The sequence below is a fragment of the Epinephelus lanceolatus genome, chromosome 20 (assembly GCF_041903045.1).
Source record: "Epinephelus lanceolatus isolate andai-2023 chromosome 20, ASM4190304v1, whole genome shotgun sequence".
NCBI classification, from domain to species: Eukaryota; Metazoa; Chordata; class Actinopteri; order Perciformes; family Serranidae; genus Epinephelus; species Epinephelus lanceolatus.
In genome coordinates this window covers 23876680-23889806 of record NC_135753.1, presented here as the reverse complement: position 1 = coordinate 23889806, position 13127 = coordinate 23876680, and the positions used below count along the sequence as shown (strand labels likewise).

Sequence of the window (13127 nt, the reverse complement as noted above, 5' to 3'; positions counted from 1 at the left end):
CAGTAGCGAGAAAGTCCACTGGCTAAGCTTCAGTTCTTGTGTTGGACGGGGAGGGGGGGTCTAAATCCCAAGTCCATTAAATCACTCTGTATAACAGATTAGCGGGAGCCTATTAGTTGAAAAGAGTTCTGAGATTTCCCCACTCCCACACGTATTCTCAAAGTCAGCGTGGCTCCTGCAGTGTCTGCATTACCTGCTGTAAAAACACTTTGAGAGCAGTGAGTAACAGGCCAATCTCTGGGACAGGATGCAATTAAGAGGAGGACGTTGGAGACGATAGCACGTCTTTATCTGAGACATCTCAAGAGGGTTTAAAGAAAACACACAGAGGAAGAGAGAATTGTGCTCCAGTCTGTCATGAGCAAAACGAGGATTGGGAAGGGAGGTAGGGGGTTCATTAAGTCATTAACAGTATATTTCGAGCTGATCCGAATTGTCCAGCGGATGCTAACCAGTAGCATTAACATACACGCAGAAGGGGGACTGAGTCCAAGATTGCCTCTGCAGCAGGAGTATCTGAAGATGGATATTGTCTGCTTGGTGCCAAGACTATTTTGGGAGTCTGAGCCCCTGACTTGTCCCTGGGCTCCCTCTGATCAGCTTTGTCATCAGGTGTGAGAGTGGCTACACCATACATACATCCTGGCACCCACACCTCGGGAAGTAATGGCTCTTTGTCACATTTCTGAGGAATAAAACAGACAAATAACAGAAAAAAATGCCAGTGGAGACAGTGTTAATCTCAAGATCATCCACCTTTAAGTGTCTGGCACTTTTTACTGTATTGCCCATCCCAAACACAGCAAAGACATTATGATGATGTCAAGAGCAGGAGTTTAAAGTGGTGACTGTAGATGAGCTAAAGCAGGATGAAAGACGTGCTTTGATGCCTGTTGTTTATCAAACATAACAGTGCTGTGTTCCTGCAGTCTGTTTCATCCTGCAGCTTTATCCATGTTTGATCAGAACTCTCACATGTACGCGTTTGCGCTTGTCTATTCCATTTCATTTCATATCTCATTGCCTGTTTCTGCTTACCTCTCCATTTCTCCATTGCGCGGCAGATCTCCGCGAGCTGGAATGAATTCTGCGGCGCGTGCTTATTGTTCCAGCACACACTCATTCACACACACGTAACAAGCGCTTCTTGCTCTACTCCTTCTGTGTTTGTGTTTGTGTATGTGTGTGTGCGCGGATGAAGTCGTGTCCTGGAGAAGTTTTCAATGCGTGCTTCAGGATTGTGGCGCATTGGACGGCTGTAGTGTGGACCGAGCGGAAGGAAGGAGGAGGGAGATCATACATTAACTCCTGCTGGCTGCGGGGACTCTCCACTTGATAGAAGCCAACACGGGGATGGGATGCTCTCAGAACAACACTCTCAGCTTTTGGGGCAGAGGCGACAAATGACTCCCAAACGAAAAGCCACTTAACTGCGCGTTTTATTTGGCCACCCGGTGTTTTCCAGGGGATTTTACGCACCGCAAAAAGAGTGGAGCAAACGCTGCAGAGATGAGTGTTGCGTGGTTTTCCTTGCTCCTGAAGGATCCCCTCTCCTGATAAAGGGACCAAAGAGGACAAAACAAGGCTGTCCATGATATTTTCCCAAAGAAGATTGCAAAGGTGGAGCGATTAGAGAAGGGCTGATGACGGGACTATTAATCCTTTCAGTGCATCAAAAGCACCAAAGGGTATTAGAAACGCTTGGATGGAAATCGGGCGAGTGTTTAGAACTGTTTTTGGTTTTATATGAAACTGGTGATTAGTTCATCTGCAAGGATTTTTGCTTTCCCAGTGATACTGAGGAGTAAATTTGCTTTTTGCCTTGTTGTTGTTGTTGTTGTTGTTGTATCGCCGGTATGAGCGGTTTCCTGGTGTGAATTTCCAGAAACTCTCGTCTCAATCTTTTTTTCCTCTCCAAGTATTCCTAAATCTAAATGGAATTAGTTGAGTCTGAAGCCGTTTGTGAAAGGAACAGACATGGTACATGGGCACAGCTTCCATCACGGTAAGACACCCGTGTTCAGCAGCTGAAGCACACTTGCTCAAAGCTCTTATTGCTCGCTGGCACCCTCACCAAAGAGAAGTATAGTAATCCTTTAATCGGCGTTTAAAGACGCTAAATATCAGAGCAACAGATTAAAGTGTGAATAGGAGCAGAGTGGTGAAAAAACAAATATGAGGAGGTGATACTGACATACCGCATCTTACAACCTGTAAACTCACTGTTGAAGGTCACACTGCAACTTCTTGCAGGTTTTTTATAAATACATTTTTATTTTGATCATTTTAAGAAATATGATTAGTGACAAGTCATGATGCAGATGTTTTGGTAGTGACTCATAATTACTTTTATTAGTTTTTAATTATTGTCATCATTTGCACTCATTTTACTGTAATTTTTAGTTATTTTTTTTATCATTTGTAATGTTTTTTCTGTATTTGTTGTCAGTTATTTTAATTATTTTAATCACTTTTTGGTCATTCACAGTCATTTTAAGCTATGTTTTTCTCATTTTTTGTTATTTTTAGTCATTTGTTGGTCATTTGTTGTGACTTTATGATAATTTTATCATCTGTAGTCTTTTTTTTTAATAATTTTGGTCTTTTTTTTAAGTTACTTGGAATATTTTTTGGATCATTCATAGTCTTTTTTGGTTATTTTAATTCATTTTTTTCTGTCTTTGTAATGACTAATTATTTTGTGTTTTGTTGTAATTTTCTAGTACATTTTTGTTATTTTTTAAAGTTACTTTGATTATTTTCTGGGTCATTTGTAGTATTTTTTGGTTATTTTTTTACAACTATTTTTGGTCATTTGTAGGTTGTTTTTTTTTTTTTTTTTTTTTTTTTTTTTTTTAAATTGAGCAGATTCGATCTGTATTTTTCTTTTGTCTTTTTTAGTTATCTTGGTCATTTGTAGTCATTTTTAGTGTTTTTTATCATTTGTAATCTTTTCTCTGTATTTGTTGTCATTTATTTTAATTATTTGAATTACCTTTTGGACATTTGTATTTTTTTTAGTATTTTTTAAGTTACTTTGATCATTTTTGGGGTAATTTGTAGTATTTTTTATTTTTATTTTTTATTTTTCTGAAATCAAATTCTGTTTATTTGATATTTATTTATTTTTTAAACCATTTTGTGGTCATTTGTAGTTTTTTTGTTATAATTTGAGTAATTATTTTGTCATTTTTAGTAATATCCTCAGTTACTTTGATCATTTTTGAGTCATTTTCAGTAATATTTTTAGTAGTTTTATGGACAATTTTTAGTTATTTTGACATACCCTGATATTTATAAGGAGTTTGGTGAAGGCTTATGGCTGATTAAGAGTTAAAATAGGAGTCATTCAGATTAAGTGGCTGCCCATAGTAAAAGTACAGGCCTGTAGAGGTTATAGTCAGAGCTATTATTAGAAAGGCTTCCTTTAATTTACTAACAAAATATAAAATCGTCATAATTGATAATATACCAAGACTTGCATGTTGTTCTGATTGTTTTAGGTATTGTGTGCTGTTGTCTTTAAGGTTACAGTCTGGTTGAGTCAGGCTCAGGTTTAGCATTAGCATACTGCTGATGTATAGGACATGAAATCCAAAACCTGAAATGTGTTCCTTGCTGACTCAACCCTCCCTCAGCTGAAATCAAGCTGTATACAAAACAGAGGGACTAAGAGAAAATAAACAATATGTGCACATCACAGTGTTCAATCCAAAATGTATTTGTCTTTCTCTTCTCACAGTTGTTGCAAGTCTTCTCATACTTGGGTTGTCTGGGGCAACAAGGAAGGATACAGCAGGTAATCTCCATCACCACAGCCGCACGTCTTCACTCCCTAAATATCCTCCCTTCAAAGCTTTAATCTCACACTTTTTTCTCTTCTCTCTTTGCCGTGTGTGTGTGTTTCCAGTGAAGAACAACTCTGGAGTGAAGCCTGCAGGTCAATGTGGAACGTGGGTGAAAGAACCAGAAGGAGGTCTCTTCACTTCTCCCAATTACCCAAACAAATACCCCCCAAACACAGAGTGTGTTTACATCCTTGAAGGTGAATATTCTGTTTTTTAAAAAGCCACATGATTCAGCTATTTGTTCTCTAAAGCATCCCTGGGCTTTCCTCAGGGGGGGGATCATAGTATCTTCTCAGAGTGATGAGATGTGTGGTTTCATTAGACAGGCTGGTATTTTTCACATTAGGAGGTGGTATTTGATTGATCAGCGCAGATAATCGGGTTAATAAAATAACCAAAGTGAGCGCAGAGGCTAATATCTATCACTGCTCTGGTGTTTTAGAGATGAATTGACTCACAGCCAGGATTGGAGGTATTGAGCGTGTGGGCGTGCTGATAATGAAACAGGTTGAATGTTCATCAATGAAAGCATGACTAATATTTCACTCCCTGCTGTGTGCTAGGTGGTAATTATTTCCATTGTGTCTTCCAGCACCCCCGAGGCAGTGTATTGATCTACACTTTGAGGAGAATTATTCAATCGAGTCCTCTTGGGAATGTAAATTTGACAACATCGAGGTCCGGGATGGACCCTTTGGCTTCTCCCCAATACTCGGACGGTACTGCGGTCAGCAAAGCCCGCCGGATATCAGGAGTAGTGGCCGATATCTGTGGATAAAATTTGTTACAGACGGCGAACTGGAAGGAGTGGGATTTTCAGCAAGTTACAACTTCACTGCAGGTACAGTTTTTTTAGTGGTTGTTTTGCCTTACTGCTCTTGTCAGTTCACTTCTTTCTTTGTGAGCACTCCCATGCTTTATAGCTCTAACAGCAAGGCTCCAAATGAATAACAAACATCATCCAGGGAACTCGCCCTTGTGGGAGCCTCTTGCAGTTTTTATTGATTGTCTGTCTGCACACACTCAGTATTTCCATTGGCAATATACTGTCATTGGCTGGGACACTCTTGTGACTAGGCTCGGCTGTTATTTCTTCTCTCTCTATATCTGGAGCGAGGTGGAGCAGTGTCAGATTTTAATTCAGCTCAGCAGCACCACTCCTCAGCTTACAGGGCTTGGAGAAGCCGAGAGAGCGTAGCAAACTAATCGGTATTGTCGAACACAATCGTGGCAATTACGGTTGTGTGTAAAACCTTGGCTTTCTTAATTTGCCTCATCTTTGGTTGAGATCCCATTACTGAGGCAGCGTGAGGATTGATGACAAGGAATCAGGGCATAACCACGATTTAATATTCCTTCACCTACACTTGACTGGGTTTAATAACACTGTCAACTTTTTTAGTGCGTTTGAGCCTTGAAAGGCACAGCGCCAGGAAGCACGAGCGGTATGCCAATTTGTCTCCACATCCACTGCACCTTCAGGGGCATTTTACCATTGGAGGTTTGAGTGTGTCATTGTTTATATGATGAACACTTATGCAGTACATCGACCTTTCATCCGAATAACATGCTACTAGCTACAGGCTATTGAAAGGAAAGCTATCGAGGTGAAGAGGGACCACAGATGTATCTCCAAAGGCTTTGTTTGTGCGTTGTTATCAAGAAATCAGGACGGCGAAGCCCTTCAGTGGAAATTACAGTGAAGAGGTGCAGTCAATAGGAGTAAAATCTACTGAGGAATCAAGTGAAGGACTTCGTACCATGGATTGTTTGGCAGAAATGCTGCTACCTCTCTGACATCTGCAAGTAGAAGTTAAATTGCTTATGTAAAACTACACTTAAGGTAAAACTGCTGCAGCAGTGTATTCAGCGTAGCAGCTTCAGAGTGTTACACTGTCAGATACAATATTTTTCATGCAATTCAGAAAGGAGTTAGAGGGGGGACGAAAGAAAAGTAAAACATGAATCGACACGAATTTCGAGAGAGTGTCAGGCAGGGATATGTCCTGTGTTATAGAGACTGCTGTCTGCTGAGGCACCAATCTCTTATCCTGTAGCTGTTACACACATCAGCTCTATCAACTTCGATTAGGATGTACCATTTAGAAATATACTGCATGCGGTACATGTTACTAGGCTAGCTGAGTAGCTGAGCATTTACCAGACAATAATGTCATTGGATCGATGGCGTTTTAGCTCATGTTAAAGGGACAAAGAAAGATCTGTTTTGATGATTAAGGATGCTTTCAGACCTAGAGTTGTCTTGCTTTGGTCCAAATCAGGGACTAATTTTGTTCCAAAGCTGCATAATTGCCTAGAAGTGGTTCGTGTTCTCACGGCAGCATTTACAAGAGGACCAGATCAAATGCCTTGCACGAGGAAGTTGCTCTTTTTTGGTCAGAATTTCCATGTGGGAAAAATCCAGGAAGTAAACAAAACGTTGAAGAAGAGTACACTTGCAAGATAAATGTGACACTTTCTAATGTCACAATGGAGGCACAACTACGCAGGTTGATTTTAGCGCTGCTCATCGTGGACTATATTGCTGTCATTGTTCATTTTAGTCAAACCATACAGTTTGAAAACGAGGCGCAGCTCCAACTAGAAAACAATGTTTTGATGCATTTGATGTGCTGAATGTGCATATTAAGGCAGTACAGGAGGAGGCGCACATTAATAATCCTCCAGGACTGTAACATGCTCATGTTTAACCCAAACAATGTGTCATGTGACTGCAGTTGGTTCAGATCCAGGTCGGAACACGTTCTCACCTCAAATGAACCACACCAGAGTTCGTTTGTAACCAGACCGAGACCACCTCTTCAAGAAGGTCTCAGTCTGGTTGTTTTGATGCGCACCTGAGTGTGATTGCTGTGTTCACACCTGCCCAAACGAACTGCACTTAGGGGGCAAACAAACTTGAGTTTGATTGAACCGAACCAAACAGGGCAGGTGTGAAAGCACCTTAACTCTCATGTCTGAAGCTACTGACAGCAGCTAGTTAGCTTAGCTTAGCACAAAGACTGAGAACAGGTGGAAACTGGAGCTAGCCGAACTTTGTCAGGTAACAGGTGGTAACAAAATCTGCTTACCAGACAGAAACTTTACCAGCTGTATTGACGTTAGCTTGGAATGTGCGTAGTGTAGCCCATAGTAGTGTGTGCGTGTGCTATCTTGCTAAGCTAACTAGTGGCAAGTGGTGTAGCGTCGCTGTGCAAATCAGTATTTTTATCTTACATTTACCAAGAAAGCACATTTTCCAAAATGTTGACCTACTTGTTAAATTACCATGAGCGTTCAATATAACTGTATTTTTATGTTGACATCTAACATGCTAGTCTGGGTTTTCTGATGTAGTGAGAGATAGCATGCAAAACTGTCTTCCCTAAAGGATGCCAATAAAACATTCAAGTACAATATTTTAATGCAAGAAACATCGCTACAAAAAATACTTCAAAAGATACACAGAAAGGATAATTTGTTATCACCAGCCCTTGATAGTCAGAGATAAAGAGCCCAGACCCCATTTTCTGTAATGTGCAGTTGAAGTATTGTTTCCTCTGCCTGCTTCTCTTGGGAGTCTCATTGAAAATTTGCTGAGAGGAAAGAAAAAAGCCCTGCCTCTCGACTTGATAGGAAATATCTGTGGCATATGATTTACATAATTAAAGAAGATAAAAGTCCCGAATTCACTCGACTTGATTCTCTGAAATCTGGCAATGTGAATAGTGGCTCACATCTGCAGCTGCTCTTCTAACCATGCTAATTCACACAGCCCTCCTCTGATGAATGGGAGAGGAAAAAACAGACGCAACAAAGGTGACATGAATCAGCTCCTCTCTTTCCTTAGTCATTTTCGGAGCGCAGAGATAAAAACTCTCATGCCTCTCCTTCACATTCTGCCGGTGTCCTCTCGGAGGCTCGTGCACCTGGTGACTAATGCGGTTTAGTACAGCAGCTAGTGGATGAAGAAAGCAGCGACTGGAGTCTCACAATATCCAGAGTCATATTAAATGTTGAAGTACTTCGGTGAGGCACTTGAAGTCTGCAGATACTGTGTATTCACTTTGTGTGTGGCATCAGAGGAAGCAAGAGATGCCAGGGTAACAGACACCAGAGATTCACTCGGAACAGTCACTAAATGATTTCAGCTGTCTCAGTGATGTGATGCGCAATTTATTTGTCAAACAAATTACACCCAGATGCCTCATGATTGGTCTTTACTTGCGTCACAGAACCTTCACTGCAGTCTTTTTTTTACCTCTGCAAACTACATTGTAGCTTGTGTCTTCAGGGGTTTGAAGCCTTCGTAATATATATTTGATAATCATACACACAACTACTGTATCTCCTATTGATGTAACTCAGCCACAAAGACACACTTCCAACGACGACTGTGTAGCACCTGTTTAAGTATCAGTACATGAAAGATTACCAGGCCATGGAGTCCATCTGGCAAGCTGCATGTGTGACTCACTTTAGTTACCTCAGTGAATGAGCGCACACTGCAGTGAGGAAATACCTCTGCCCACCAAACACCCCAGCTCCCCGATGAATCATAGTTACAGCTCAAGCAGCTCATTATAGTGATGCAGTCTTGGTACTCACACTAGTGTACTCCTTAGAGAACAGTTCAGAAATTAGGTTTATTTATTCTTATTTACTTTTTAGCTGGGAGTTAGATGAGAAGATCGATACCACTTCACGTCTGAACGGTAAATATAAAGTCAGCAGGCAGTTAGCGTAACACAGCATATCGAAGGCAAACCTGGCTCTATCAAATGGTAACCAAATCTGCCTACTAGCATCTCTAAAGCTAATGAACATGTTTTCTCTGTTTTACACTTTCACACAGAGTTTAACTTTCATGTTTCAATTGTCTCTGAAGGACAAGTAGTTTTTGTACAGATTCAACAAAACATACCCCATTGACACCTTGCATTAGCATACAATTTGTATCTGAATATTTGAACAAGATAAGAAAAAATGCATATTAATGTAGGTGTAAATGTACACATTGGGATCAGAACAGGACTGACTCAGCAAGCCCACATCTTGACATTAGGGTCAAAATTAAATGGGGTCGGTAGTTTACTGAAAAGGCAGGGGGAAAAAATTGCAGAATTGAAAAATGCACCCTCCCACCAGATAAGCACAGGCATCTGCATGTGCTTCATATAGTAACCCAGTGTTTCCCAGTACACTGATTTCTTTTTTATTTTATTGTGGAGCAGTGTGCACCACATTCACTTACCGCACTGTCGTTTCCTCTTTCTGTTTATCAGACCACAAATAAGACAAGAATTAGCTAGCTAGCCACCACACGTACCCTCCGCAAATATGCTTTTCGTAGGCGGAATCTGGGAAAAATTCGCAAAAGTCCCGCCCTCAAGTGCTAGGATTGGACAGGCAGCCTGTCAGTCAAACTCGCACCCCAGCCAGAGCTACGTCATCATGCCTTCATTCATATCTTCTCTACAGCCAGTCTGCTGCTGTTACTTAGAAATGAAAATGTATGTCAACTTTGCCTTCACGCACCAAACAGCTGTAACGAAATTGTGAAGCTAGATTAGAAATGTTGATTCGTTTGCCTTTGTAATCATGGATATTTCTATAAAAGAGAAATGTTGATTCATTTGTTTGATCTTTTGTTTGATCATTAGGCTGTGTTAATAGCCCTACATTGTAAATAGTTCATCGTTCTTCTTAATTACGCCATTACTATAATTCCATTATGTAGAAATTATTTATATATTGAATAATTACTTGCATTACTCTAATTTAATTATGTAGAAATTATTTATATAGCAGCTCCAAGACTAAACATCATAAATTTGTCAACATAATGAATAACACACACACGCGAATCAGAGAAATTCGTTTGACTAACGTTAGTTTAATAATAATTATACATTACAAAATGGTTATTCTTCCTCCTCCTTCCCTGCGATGAAGCGCTAGCCAGCAGGGATTCCCGGATTCCGCCTACGAAAAACATATTCGCGTACCCTCTGCCTCACTCCACGCCGCTGTGGGCTGCTTCACTGCAATGTAATCTTGTCTCTACTCAAAATACTTTTTTTGTATCTTGACACAGGAGGGATCAGTTTTACATCATGTGAGTTGACTCACGCAACTAGGAAGGGGTCGGCGGTTAAGTTTAGCCGACAAAACTACGTGGTTAGGGAAAGAAAAAGACACCAGACACTTGAGTTGAATCACATGATTAACAGCTGATGGGACAAAATAATTCAATGTTGATTTTTAGTTTCACACAGGAGGCATACTCTGGTGTCCTGGGTCAAAGTCCTGGGCTTTTTGGACTTAATCACCTCCCCTCCTGCAAGTTTGTTGCAAGCCTGGTGCATCTCATACAGTATAGACACCAAAGGGTGCACTGCCCAAGTTGCGTATTTTGATGTCTTGGGAGTGAGAACAGGCTGTTCACCAGGAAGAAAGCGAGTAGCCAGCACAAACCCCAGTGACTGTTTTCACAGTATGCTGGTGGCCAGTGGCAGCCCCAGGTTTTACCTGTGTCACAGCAGCAACAGAAAGTTTGCTGGTCCAGCAGGAAGACTGAGCTATTAAGTCCCTCAGAGCTGGGGTTTTCACTGGCTGGATCTGGCTGGATGAATGGGGGTCCGTCTCTGGAGCTGCTGTCTGCACTCCTCCAGGCGTGGTGGTCTGTAGCGGTGCTAAGCTAACTGGCAAAAAATGAATGCCCAAATCATCCTGTAGTGTGCTGGGTTTATGGACGTAATTGTAATGTTACCAACTGGATTGAAGTCTCTCCAGTTTCAAATCCAATTGTAAATAGAATTTTTTAATGTTTTATTTATGACATCTTGTAATGCGAAGGAAACATTAATGGAATATTTAGCAGAAAACTGCATTAGCCAATGAGAATGAGCTGACTGGGAAGCTTCACCGACCAGATGTTGCATACCAGTGTAGAACAGAAACATGGCTGCCAACAACATGAATAGGACTTTTGTCTCTCGCGCCGTGTGGACAGTAGAAAAGGAGGATACGATTGTGGAATCATGGCAAAATAAGAGTGCTTGTTTCATACACAAATTTCTTTTTTCTTGTTTTTGTCTTCCAGTGCAAAACATAGCTCACACAAGTGCAACGGGCTGACAGAAACAGACCACCTCCATTTGTGTTTTCTGAAGTCACTTTGATCACGCGAGTTTCTGTGAGATCTCAAGCTGCTGGAATCACTACTCTGAATTTTTTTGTTATAAACGCCAGCTATGTGGTCCTGCATCATGACTGAATAGTCTGATGTGTAGATACTTAGAATTTAAATATTAAAAATCAGTGAATTCTGTCGTCATGTCTGTGGTGTCCCACGTTTTTGAAATCAGTTTACATCCTCTAGTGTGCACCAGATGTTAGTGATACTCTCAAAAATGCCAAGATACAGTACACTTAACCTTAACATATTATCCACTTTGAGGCATCATGCAGAGCGTAGTGTAACGTAGTAGTGTACCATGTACCATTACTCCACAATCAAGTCCAAATATAAAAGGCAGTTCAATCAATTAAGTGGGGGAAGCCAGGGAGAGAGTATCCATTTATTCCTACACCATCCACGAGAGGATTGGTGTAGGAAAAGGGCTGGAAGCCTCTGGCCATGGCCGTGTTCAAATTTGCTCAATAAATCCTGGAATGATTTTGATTTTCATTGTTTCATTCATTCATATATATTTATGGTGGAACACATAATTTAGTTTTGAAATAGTGGCCACTTCAGAGTGAAAGCTTGATATAATGCCGCTGTGTACGTGCGAATGTCATGCGGTGATACAAAAAAGAACCAAAGTATAATGAGTCAAATCCAGCTGTCAGTCATTAGATCCGGAGCAGTTTCTTATTGTTCACAGCACCTATCAAGTTACCTCCTGTAAATTCCCACCATTGTCAGGGGTCAGCAGCAAAGCCAAGGTGTTACATTGTGACAGAGAGACCTATAATTCACACATGATATAAAATTGCAGGTGGAATAGTTGAATACAGCATGTGCAGCAGGGAAAATTACTGAGTAGAGGAAGCATGGTGTGTATATTTCTGTGTGTGTGTGCTAGGCTGTTGGGGGATTTGAGCATCATTCTGCTTTTCAGGTCGTCCTAGGGCGCTGTGACCTTAGAGCCCCGTGGACTGGTAGATTAAGTGGTGTTTCAGCACCTTAAGCCAAAGCCAGAGCAAATAAAAGCTGCAAGTTCTCCCCCTCTTGCTCCCTGCTCTCTGATCACGGGCTGTGTGCAGAGCCAAGACCTGGTGCTGAGACAGATGCTGCTCTGTGGAAGCTGCTTCAAGGAGTATTTGTGCATTTCCTTGACCCAAGGACTGGTGATTTACTGTTTCTTTATCATAAATATTGGGGGATGTGTAAAGAATATCTATACAGCGTACTCATGTGGCCCATTAGGTTTTCTGCTGCTGTGGGTGTGGGAATACATTTCGAGATGAAATATGAAGACTTTCCTGTGTTGCTTTGAGAAAAATTAAATTCTAAATTGGATTTGTGCAGTTTTGAGTATATGAAGTGTATTTTAATAATGTTTTTTGTTATCATATTAGTGTTTGTCAGGCGAGGACTATGGAAAATGCTTGTTAAAGTTGCTTGGATCATTAGGCTACTCAAACATTTGTGATGTAAATGTGAACGCTACGCTAATTTGTGCCAAACTCATATTTACTATAGTGGACAAAAAGTGTCTGTTTCAGTCAACTGGCAGCTGGTCAGCATGCCTTTCATCCTCATATGTTATGCCATATGTCACCTTTAGTTGCCCTGCTACTCTATGTTTTCTGCCATTAAGAATTCAGGCCATGACTAATGTATCTAATATCAGGATGACACTGATTGATCTAAGCACCTTATCGCTCCAACCAAGCTCTAACTGGAATCATTTTGGAATAAAATGAGTCAAACGGCATTTAAGATTATCGCTGGAATAGGATATATGGGCCTATCATAAAGGAGGCAGGGCCATGAGATTGAACCTAGATGGGCTTAAACTGGAAAATTGAAAATTGAACCGTAGAGATCGACTCTTTGCTCTTGGACGGAACTGACTTTGGCAGCGCCGCGGCTGGGACTGGAAAGAAAGTTCAGCGGACCTCAGCTTCACATCTGCCTCCAAAGTCATTTGCCGGTGGCAACAAGCGACATTTGAAGGTTTGAGTGTCTTTTTTTTGTTCAGTTGCATCCACTGAACTCACAGAGTGAAGTTTCCAAAAATACTGACATTCACCAGATTGGCAGGA

The 13127-nt window shown here is 40.9% G+C and overlaps 1 protein-coding gene across 5 annotated transcripts in view; it reads left to right on the top strand.

The window, feature by feature from the left end:
• Window positions 1-847: 847 nt before the first annotated feature.
• neto1l (neuropilin (NRP) and tolloid (TLL)-like 1, like) overlaps window positions 848-13127 on the top strand; it is a 121689-nt gene continuing 109409 nt past the window's right edge. For all 5 annotated transcript variants that reach the window (XM_033639095.2, XM_033639094.2, XM_033639091.2 and 2 more), the window contains exons 1-4: window positions 848-2005; window positions 3743-3799; window positions 3911-4045; window positions 4441-4689. In XM_033639095.2, coding sequence (XP_033494986.2) covers window positions 1978-2005; window positions 3743-3799; window positions 3911-4045; window positions 4441-4689 — 469 coding nt within the window. In that variant the 5' untranslated portion in view covers window positions 848-1977. The remainder of the gene's footprint in view (window positions 2006-3742; window positions 3800-3910; window positions 4046-4440; window positions 4690-13127) is intronic.